We start from the raw sequence: 12,085 nt of genomic DNA on the forward strand, positions 1-12,085 counted from the left end.
CTAATGTGATTGGGAAACATTGAAACAGAACAGCATAGGCTTTTAAATGTTAAAGAGTATACAAAAGTTAAGAAGAAAACATGCTCCTAGAAGCCACAATGTGGTTATTGATAGAGTAACATAATGTGGATAATCTCAGTGGTAGGAGTTAGCTACCTCTCCAGACATTGTTAACCATGGAGGTTCTAGAGGCTTTTAAACAATAAAGGCTCTGAGTTATAAGTGGTGTCCTCTATCTGGCCCACCACAGGGCTAGGGCCACTCATGGAGGCAGATAAAGAAGCTTGACTGCACACACATCATGTGCCACCACTGCTGCCATGGCTGCTGCTACCTCTGGGCGGGTATGGAGCTGTGAGAAGCCTCAGGGCCCCCGCCTGAGATGTGGGGAGGTACAGTCGGAGGTCCATGCAGATCTACCAGTGTTGGCTCCAACTCGCAGGCACCACAGAAGCAGCTAGGTGCTACAGAAAAGCCGAGAACAAAGTGTTGGCACAGAGTTGCAAGAGGGCAAGAGAGAGAGGCAATTTCAAGTTGAATGTGCAAGGCAAGCTGAGAAGCTAAAGCAGTAGTGGGTGGCATATGTGGCTATGATGGAACCAAATTTATGATTGCACCTAAGACCCACTTCACAAGGAAAAGTTCCTGTCAGATACTGCAGACTTATAAAAACGACTCTGTGCTGAAGGAATCCACCACTTTTTGGAGGATGGGGGAATAATCCCTCTCAGTAATTAAATGATGGGCTAGCTAATAATGTGCTTCTTCATAGTGTTAACAATCATATGCTATTTCTACAGTCAAAGTCTATTGGGATATTTTTTTCATTTCTCCTTTATTTCTATGCTTTTTTCACACTTGTTTTATGTAGTACAAGAAATATCCCTGAGTCCTACTAGGTAAGGGCCATGTTCCAGAGACAGAGGGATTAATGAAAGTTCAGTACCTTTTAGGAGTTGAAACACTATGTTACTCCATCCAGTGCTGAGGCACTGTTCTACCAATAAATATTCAGGATTTGTGTGATGTTTTATTGTCATCATCTCATACTTTGTACCAGATTGCTGTGAAGCCATTAAAATGTAGTTGCTTAATAATTTACAGAACATAAAGGTCAATATTTTAATTTCATCTTTATTATAAGTGGAATATGAACATAATATTATGATTCAGCTAGATACCAACCCTCCATTGGCTTTCTCCTTCACACTTCCTGTACAGTTTCTCTCAGGGTGCGTTTGAATTTACTGACTGGGTTTGTGTCTCCTTGGTTCAAGATATGAGAATTGCATTTTACCCTTTATAAATCTAATATCAATCATTATTTATTCATGTGCCTAAGTAAAATTCATTTATATTTATGAATGCAATTCATTATATTTATTGAAATGGTTGCTAAGAATAGACATACATTCTAACATCTCTTCACTAATACATGTGTAATGAATGTCAAAAAGAGGAATGCTCAATAATTTCACTTTGATTTTTCCTGAAAATTTCATTACCTTACTTACTTAGAGATGTTATGATAGCTATAAATGTGAAAGATATATCTATATGCATAAATATATATACTGCATACATAAATACATATAGACAAATATGCATTTTACTTTGTTATATATACAAATACATATAGACATATATGCATTTTTACTTTGTTTTATATAACATACACATAAATATATATACATATAGTATATATATATATATATATATATATATATATATATATATATATATATATATATACAAAGTAAAAGAAGCCATGAATTTGAGAGGTGGAACACATTAGAGGGACTAGAATGAGGAATGAGAGGAGAAAAATTGTATAATTGTATTTTAACTAAAAATGAAGTCCTGAGATTGGCCCGCAAGAAGACAGCACCAGTGGACTGCAGTCTGTCAAATGCTAAGGAGGGTAGATTATCTGTGGCATGGGGTTGAAGTCCAGGGTCTGGCCTTTCTCAGGTGACAACTTACCTGCCAGGTCCTTAAGCATGTATATGACCTGCTTGCAGTTTCCCTCAGTTTTCATTACCAGCCCTGTCCAGGGGTGGAACAATGAAAGAACAGGTCCTACTGCCTGGGATAACTTAGATCTTGGTCCGTCAGTTTTAGAACTGATTTTCGTCATTTGTAACTTCCATATCTGCATTGCTGGACTTTGGGAGGAAATAACCATTTAAAATGGAGAGAGAGAGGGAGAGATAAAGAAAAGAACAAGAACTCGCTAGGCAATGATTGGCTATGATATAGAACAAGCAAAGATCTTGGACAGGAATGTAGTTTCTATGTTTGGCTCTGAGATCCTGGACCCTCAGTGCTTCACCTACCCTGGGGCTTCTGGCTAGTTCCTAAGGTGTCCTGGATCCCAGGCTGTTAGTGGGTTGTGCTGTGGCTATCCTGGCATTATGTAGACTAAATATTTCTTCAACAATTACCATGATTTTGCAAGGGAATTGACCACAGAAGGGTTATGACCGAACTCTGGAAAACTGGATCTTAGAGTTCCAGGATGTTGTTGCATTTAGAGTCTTCTACTGCACAGTGGGCTGTGAAGTTTGCCTGGACTACCTTTCCACTCAGAAACAGAAACTCTTGCCTCTCACCTGGTTTAGAGCCATGTCTGTCTCTTTTTTATTTTCTACTCAGGTAGAATTGGATTCAAGTATATGGCTCTAGGAGATTTCATCATTCTTATCATTTTTGTCTGCTAGCTGTCATGCTTATTTATATCATCTAAGTGGCCATCTTCCTTCTAGTCTTCACTATACCCCGGGTACTCCTCATGGAAGCCATCATTCTCCATTGAAACACCAGGGATGTGAAATTCAACTGGGAGGCTGTCATCTTCATAATGGTCATTTTTTATTGGGCCTTACATTCTGTTTGTTCTACAACAAGCTGCTTTACTTTCCCCAATCTAATTTTCATCATCCTGGGTACATGCTGCAGCATTAGTGTAGAAGCCAAAAACTAAGAAAGCAATGCTAGTGGCTAGGGTAGATGAGTTAGCTCTACATAGACATTAAACTCCTGCTCTTCTGCATTGAGATTATCTTTTTAAAGACAGGCCCTGGCAATGAAGGAACTTTGCTGCCAGAGAAAGAGTAAGAATATAGACCTACCTCTCTTTATGTTTCTTTTTATTTGTTCTGACAGTGAGGGACTTGAGTGAGGACACCCAATGGACCAGATAAGGGGGATTTCCTTTCTACTTCAGCCTTTTAAGTGTAATGTCTGTATAGAGTCGTTTATGTGCACTGGTCTGAGACAGAAATATATATTGTACATATTGAACTGCACAGTCTATATTTTACTTTTAGATCTACTGTTCTGGTAGGTAACACAGTCTTTGCATGAATGAAATTACAGAAGAATGTGTTCATAGACCTGATTTAGTTCCTTGAGCTAGCAGTGGGTCACTTCCCAAGAAAACACATACCTTGAAAATTGTTCAGAGTTCATCCTCAGGCAAGGTGGTTTGTGTATGAAAGAACTGGGTCCTTGAATTTTGATCAGAGTCCAGGGACTTAGGAAAGAAGGGAAGGTCTCTTTTTCTGAACTTCTGGCCATGTCTCAAGCTAGGTATGTGCGTTTGGTTCTCTAAAAGGCCCTATCTTTGAAGAAGCTATTGGGTCCTGCTTGGAGCAGGACACTGCCACCCTATGTCTGGAGGACCGATGGTTCTTGTTACTTGGCCTGAAACTAGATTAACACCATCAGAACTGTGTTAGATGAATCCATATATACTGTCTTTGAGGAATATCATAATACTATATAATTATTATATAACAATATATTGATTATATAAATAATATTATGCATATTCATATAATATACTATTATATAGTATTACATTGATAGATAACATTATATAATTATTATGTATTATATATTCATCAAGTGCCATATATCAGCCAGGTTTTATATGGTCACTGTAGTTTGTATTATGTTCCTTGTTGGTTCAATGAAAGTTTTTCTTAGATACGACAATTAAAATAAGAGGAAATTTTCATTATTGGAAAACTTTCTAAATAAAAATGCAGAAAATATTAAACCATCACTACTAATTAAACAGTAATAGATTAGTACTAGAGTCTCTTTATTAGTATATGATTCAAACATAAAATTAAAACAACTCATTACCCACAAACTTTAATTTATCTAGCCATGATTTTCAAAGGCTGTTGTAATTATGAACCACTCAGTCTGTAAGTTTTATGTGCAGCTGACTTGTTGGATCCATAATTTTCTCATGGCTTTCTTCATTTCCTGATTTCTCAGTGTGTAAATAATAGGATTCAGTAAAGGAGTAATAACAGTATAAAATACAGCAAGAGTTGTATTGCTTGCAAAGCTCCCAAATGGCCAGGCATAGATAAAAATACAGGGTCCAAAGAACAGAGTGACCACAATTATGTGAGCAGACAATGTGGACAGTGCCTTGGAGAGACTGCCAGGTGATTTGTGCTTTACAATGAGCAGAATGACAGTATAGGAAACAAGTAAGAGGATGAAAGAGATAAAGGAGAGCAGCCCACTGTCAGCAATCACAAATAACTCTAGCGTGTATGTTTCAATACAAGCAAGCTTGATTACTAGGGGAAGGTCACAAAATATATTATTTATAATATTGTGTCCACAGAAAGGCAAATTCACTGTCAATGCCATCTGGCTAATGGTGTGTATGAAACCAATCGTCCAGGAAAGGATAATAAACCTGTTCAGCAACCTGTGACTCATGATTGTCCTGTAGTGCAAAGGTTTGCATATGGCCACATACCTGTCAAAGGCCATAACTATCAAAAGGGTCATTTCAGCACCCCCAAAGAAATGGCTGAAGAACATCTGGACCATGCATCCCTGAAAAGAGATGCTCTTGTGTGCTGCAAGCAAGTCTGTGATCATCTTGGGTGTCGTGACAGTGGAAAGACACATGTCCAGGAAGGAGAGGTTTCCAAGAAGAAAGTACATGGGAGAATGAAGGGCAGAATTAGCTACCACTGTGACTATAATAAGGATGTTGCCCACCACAGTAGCACCATAGATCAAAGTAAATGTNNCAAAGAAGAAANTTTGAAGTTGCCAGTCTCCAGAAAATCCCACTAAAATAAATTCTGTCACAGCTGATCCATTTTCATAATCCATTTATTCAATTCAGAAAGGTTCTGGAAGTTCTTTAAATACAAAGGTNAAAAACAAAAGCAAGCTACAGTTAGTATCAGTATATTTATAGTTTTATTATTTGTTGATAATGCTAAGTAATGATTTGAAATCAAGCAATATTTAATATACAAATATAACAGAGCATAGCTTGAAATGATTTTAAACATCATATCGCTTCCAGCATATACATTTATATGAAATAGAAAACATTTGAAAGGGTAAAAATTTTTATCCTTTAATCTTATCAGATAATATATTTCAGCAGATCCTTCCATTATTCTGTTTACATAGAAATATAGATGAAGATTAAATGGCTGCAACTATCTTGCCTCTAATTTATTATAGTCGCCTGTTCCTTTGATTACTTGTAGTTATGTTATTCAAATATACAAGCCAAATAGAATCATAACAGTAAATACATTGCTCTGTATTTATGAAGATATTATCAAAGATCATCCAGTGTTTTTTTAACAGACACGTTAGAATTTACTTTGTACATGGAAGGCAATCTCCAGTCATTAAATATTTTTTCTCTTTAATCTTTTTTTATGTATTCTAAAAACTTCAAAAAAACATGGACTCAGATTCAAATATTATTGAGCCTTTGTCCTCAGATGCTAAATTGACAATTCAAAAGAAGGGCTGTTGTGATAAATGCATGTTTGCATTGCTGGTTTAAGAGAAAATAGAATGGTGTCTCAATTTTTATGTAGAGGATTTTCTTGTGTTAAAATCTTTAATGCTAAACTATCTTATCTGGGCTTTTTATATACAATTTATATTTTCTGGAGTAAGGAAAAATTTTAATTATAGTCAAGATATTAAATGTTAGGCTTCATTCTGAATTATTTAATATATGATAAAATGTTTAGTGATCATAGCAAACAAATGTATTATAATAGTATTATTGTTGGCATGTGCATATAAAAAAGTGATAATGTAATATCTGTTGACTTTTTAATAACTATCTAGCTAACAAGAATGAAAGTCACTGCTTAAAACAATTCAACCTGACACCAGAATCTGGGTTTATAACAACATACCAGATGCCTCCAAAATGGAAACAATGTATATTTCATAACAAAATAATTAAACATTCTTTGAACTCATGTGTCTCATATGAATTCCTTAGAAGATAAGATGCAACAACAAAGAGACAATTTAAAGATACAACTCACTACAACTGTTTTTCCTTTGTAACCAATGTCTGTTACACAAAGACCTCATAATCTAGTACTATGTTATTATAAAGAAAACAAGCTATGTGAGAAAACCTTTAACATTGTGTAGGATTTAAGCAAAACAGATTCAAGATCAATTCTATGTGAGACCTCCAAGAGTGAAATAAACTTTAAGGGCAACAAGCACAAAAGGATGTGAAATGGATATGTGAAAATGTATGGAATGAAGTGTGTTAAGTACATCTTTATAGGACTATTCAGTTGTTGTACATTCCCTATGAGACAGTAATAGCATGTTATAGCTCAATCACAACACATTTTTAAACTTATTACATACTTTTGTTGGGATATATACTTTTCCCATCTTCTTTATTTTGTTTTTCCTATTATGGAGAAGACTTATGATAAAATTCATAAATTATTTATATTTTCTTTTTTGATTTGAATGTAAAACATATAATATCTCTCCCCTTTACCTAATGATAACCTTTTTCATTTATGGTCTAAGAATTATTTTTACCGAGGCTTTCACAATATCTAATTTAGATCACAAAGGAATCTTCCAGTTCCTTTTCAAACTATGATTATACACATATATTTATATATTTTTTCAACTGCCTCAATACTGAAAAAATAGCCCCTATTATGTAAAATATTATAGGACACTAGAATTTATGTTATTGTCAATTGTAGTATAAGCTTTCTGAATGATCATATAAGCTTTCTTATATTTCTAACATTCATTATAATTAGTCATTGTCATTTTTTTTTCTGGAGCATAATCTTGAGAGTGTATTTTCTCCAAAATTTACAGGAATTGTTAATTCTAGACTACTATAAAGTGAAATTAGCTCTAAGTTGGAGGATTTGATGTTTTAAAGAATAAAACCTTCTTTTGGCTAAGGCAGTTTATTAAAATATCATCTTCACCACAGTAAATTTAATGAATTTGTTTGCTATAATACTTTAACTTACCTTTCATAACATACAGTACAGCGATCATAATGTTCAAAGTAGGATTTAAATTTGAAAATAGGCCTTTTATTTTCTTTAATGGCTGCTATGCCATTCTAAAGAATACCTTTCACTTCCTTTAAAGATGTGGACCAATTACTAGAGAACTTTTTTTTTTTTGAGTACTGGGAATCCAAACCTCAGTGGGATTTGTTAAAAAATGAAACTATTGCCCACTTTGGCATAACCAAGATAGATGATTGCATTTAATTCTTGGCCATGTAATGAGCTATGTTCCTGCCTGGGTGTTACCTTGACTATAACAGCCTTGAAATGTTTGCCATACTTGTGGTGATATCATAGGTTTAGAAAGATTTTATTGAAAGGAAATTATCTCTTCTCACATTAATTCAAATCATTCTTGTTAGCTTCATTTTGTGGCTATTTTTATAGAATAATTCATGAACAATTTTGAGTATATCCTCAATATATGATCTATATACAAATTAACTTGTAGAACATAAATAGAATATTTGAAAAATGTATAATACTCATTTTCAAATTATATTATAAAGCTATACTAATGGAATTAGTATGGTACTGCCACAAAAATAGACAAAGATCAGTGGAAAATAATACAAGATGCAGATTAGAGTTCATGGACTTACAGCCATTTATTTTTTTATGAAGAAGCTCCAAAAAAAAAAAAAAAAAAACCGAACATTGTGTTTAACAAATAGTGTTAGAAAAACTAGATGTGTACATGTATAAGAGTAAAACTATACTCTTATCAATTACTCTACACATGCCATCCTAAAACAGATCAATAACCTCAATAAAAGACCATTCACTTTAAAACTGATAGAAGGAAAGTTAGTTACTCCATGCCACCATATTGGTAGAGGTAAGGACATTCTGAACTTGCAGGTAGAATATTTGGGAAGATTTAGGAGAAACAGCCTTGCTGGAGAAAGCACATTACTGGTCTTTGAAGTATTAAAAGTGGTTTCAAATGAAATATAAAATATAATTAGTTCAACTGCTGAGAAAGTTGGTAAGTAGAATTTGTAGGCTAAGAAGTATGGGATCATAAAGTTTATGATATTTTTTTTTCTTTTGTAAATGATTTTGGCTGGCTCTCAATATTAATAGTAGTAATTGTGGGAAACCACATGTGCTGTTGCAGGGTGGTGCTGGCTTCCGCTGGCCACCACACATACATAGGCAGTATAGTTTTTTTGCCAAGATGAGGTTTTGAGAATTAACCAAAAATTAAACCAAACAGATGAGAGACAAGTTAACCAATCAGATGTAGGCATGCAAATGAGGTGGTAAGCATAACTCAAGCACAACCAATCCGGCTGTGAGACACGACTCTCCTAGGCCTGTATAAGCAGCTCCAGTTCTGGGCTTGGGGTCTCTTCACCTCTGCAATCAAGCTCTCCCAATAAACATGTGCAGAAGGATCCTATTGAAGCATAGTTCTTGCTGGCAAGTCGGGCGCGTGCAAGAAGTGGTGCTGAAACCCGGGAAAAGAAACATCTTCAGGCATGAGCGAAGACCCCCTGCTACAGGGATAATTCAGAACTGCATCGCAGGGAAGGAGCGATTAATAAAGTGTTCCCGTAAAACAGACTGCTGAGAAAGATCCGACAGCATGGATTCAGAACTCTTCAGCTGGGGAATGGTGGTACTGGTAAGTCTCCCAAATTGATCCCCAGGTTAAAGGGGAATATGTTTTTTAAGAAAAAGGAAAAGAAAAGGGAGGAAAAATAAAAGGAATCAGTGATAAAGAAAAGGAAATAGTGAAGGAAAGGAAAAGGGAAAGGAAAGGAAAGGAAGGGAAAGAAAGGAAAGAAAGGAAAGGAAAGAAAGGAAGGAGAGAAGGGAAAGAGAGAAGAGAAGGAAAGAAAGGATTAAGATGATAAGGTTCCTGGCTTTGGGACAAGTTAAGGTTAATGAGTTATGCTTTTTTTCTCCCATTGACCCTTTGTGGGTAGGTATTATAGTTTTGGTCTTGTTATTTCTGATATATGGACTCTGTTACTGTTTGAAACTGTGTAGAGGCAGTCAAGACAGGTCAGAAAATCCTTACAGAGCAACAAGAAAGTATGTCGGAAGAGGATAAGGGCTTAAAAAGAAAAAAGAAAAAGAAAGGAGACACAGGGTTATCAGGTGGACAGAAAGGACAAAATAAAAGAGCCAAGGCAGCGGAGGAAGATTTGGAGGAGGCTGCTGCAGAGTATGAGGCAGAAAGATCTGGTCCAATAGGGAGGAGTTCCAGTGCTCCCCCACCTACTCTGCCTTATGCAGATAGGAAAGCAATTGGCAATGGCCACTCTTTTTGCATTCCTAGAGGGTTGAGAAAAATATGTCAGGCTTTTCCTGTTTTTCAGGATCATGCTCAACAGCGGTATTATGAGCCAATATCACATAAACAGGTGAAAGAGTTAGCAGAGTCAATAAGGACCTATGGAGTTAATGCCTCATTTACTCAGTCCCAAATTGATAGACTGGCTCACAATGCCATGACTCCTTTTGATTGGATGAGTGTGGTAAAGGCATGTCTTACGATGGGACAGTATCTAGATTGGAAGTCTATATGGCATGATCTATGTTTGAGTCAGGCCTGTGCTAATGCTACTGCAGGGCAACCAGCATGGAGCTTTGAAATGCTTACAGGTCAGGGTATATGGACAAACAATCAATTAGGATACGCAGTGCAGGTCTATGATCAAATCAATCAGGCAGCAGTGAAAGCTTGGAAAGCAAAGCCTAATCGAGGAGAGGTATCTTGTAACTTGACAAAAATTATTCAGGGAATTAATGAGACGTTCTTTGATTTTGTGGCCTGCATGATGGAAGCAGCAGGATGCATATTTGGTGATTCTGAGGCCGCAATGCCATTAATTGAACAATTAGTTTATGAGCAATGTACCAAAGAATGCAGAAATGCAATCACGCCATGGAAAGGAAAAGGACTACAAGCATGGATGAAAGCCTGTAGAGAAATAGGAGGATCCCTTTCAAATGCATGGCTGGCTGCCAACGTTTTGATGGCACAAACAAAAGAAATAACCTGCTATAATTGTGGACAAACAGGTCATATGCGAAAGCAGTGTACAAAGGATAGAAAGAGTAGATTTGAAAAGACAGTACCAGGTATTTGCCCAAAATGTGGGAAAGGAAGACATTGGGCAATGAATGTAGATCAGTCAGAGATATAAAAGGAAGGCCAATACCTCAGTTTAAAGTACAACAGCCAAAAAACGGTGTGAGGGGCCCCCGTCCCCAAGGCCCCCAAATGTATGGGGCATTTCAGACCACAGTGTCCATGAGGCCACCCAGAGACTGAGGAGAGCCATTCCGGGTTCAGCAGGACTGGACATCTGTGTCACCTCCAGAGTAATTCTTACACCTCAAATGGGGTGCTAACCTATTTCATCAGATTTGAGAGGTCCCTTATTAAAGGATACAGTGGGCCTACTGTTGGGTAGGTCCTCTTCTGCTTTGAAAGGATTGATGATACATACCGGAGTTACAGACTCAGATTAGGAGCGACAAGTTAAGATTATGTGTTCTGCACCCCGAGGTATCATAGCCATTTCTCCTGGAGATCGCATTGCTCAATTGCTGATTCTTCCTATTTTGCATAACATGTTCCCTAGTAGCCAGGATTCCTGAGGAGATAAGGGACTTGGTTCTACAGGAACAAATGTGGCATACATATCTTTAGATTTCGATAATTGTCCCATTTTACAATTACAAATAGAAGGACAAACTTTTCAAGGTATAATGGATAGAGGAGCAGATAAAAGCATTATAACCAGTAATTTGTGGCCTGCTTCTTGGCCTGTTAATCAATCATCACATAGCTTACAAGGATTAGGATATGAGGCTACCCCAACTATAAGTGCAAAATCCTTACAATGGAAAGATAAAGAAGGAAGGACAGGGCTTTTTCAACCTTATGTATTCCCTTTAACTGTAAACTTATGGGGAAGAGATGTGTAGTCAGCCATGAACTTTATATTGACTAATGATTACTCTCAGAAAAGCAAGGAAATGATGAAAGGAATGGGATATATACCTGGACTAGGTCTTGGAAAAAACTTACAAGGTAGAATTTCACCAGTAAAAGCCACAGAAAAAGCAGATAAGAAAGGGCTTTTTTTTCCCCCTAGGGGCCTCTAAGGAGCCTTTGCTCATTCTGTGGCTTACAGAGGACGCGGTGTGGGTATCTCAGTGGCCTTTGCCCTCTGAGAATTTAAAAGCAGCTAAAGAATTAGTAAAAGAACAATTAGACCTGGGACATGTGGAACCCACACAATCATCCTGAAATACCCCTATTTTTGTTGTAAAGAAGAAGTCAGGTAAATGGAGATTGTTACATGACCTAAGAGCCATTAATGCACAAATGCAAGTTATGGGTCCTGTACAAAGAGGACTCCCCCTACTCTCAGCTCTAACTAAGGATTGGAGAATTATAGTAGTAGATATTAAAGATTGTTTCTTTTCCATTCCATTGAATAAGAAAGTACAACCTAGATTTGCATTTACCCTGCCTTCTATTAATCATATGGAGTCTGATAAAACATATCAATGACAGGTATTGCCCCAAGGAATGGCAAATAGCCCTACCATATGTCAGTTATACGTAGGAAAAACTTTGCAAACCATTAGAGATGGTTCCCCCCCTTACAAATTTGTCACTATATGGATGATATTGTGATTTGTGGACCTGAAGAAGAAAGTATACAGCAAGCTTATGGCTTGCT

General features: G+C 36.5%; 1 protein-coding gene across 1 annotated transcript; it reads right to left on the bottom strand.

Annotated features, from left to right (window-relative positions):
- Positions 1–4,224: 4,224 nt before the first annotated feature.
- LOC110309867 (olfactory receptor 4L1-like) lies at positions 4,225–5,154 on the bottom strand. Its single transcript, XM_021182601.1, has one exon. It carries the CDS (start codon positions 5,152–5,154, stop codon positions 4,225–4,227), a length of 930 nt encoding a protein of 309 aa, XP_021038260.1.
- Between the last annotated feature and the right edge of the window lie 6,931 nt (positions 5,155–12,085).

Source organism: Mus caroli, chromosome 14, assembly GCF_900094665.2.
Source record: "Mus caroli chromosome 14, CAROLI_EIJ_v1.1, whole genome shotgun sequence".
In the NCBI taxonomy this organism is placed as follows: Eukaryota; Metazoa; Chordata; class Mammalia; order Rodentia; family Muridae; genus Mus; species Mus caroli.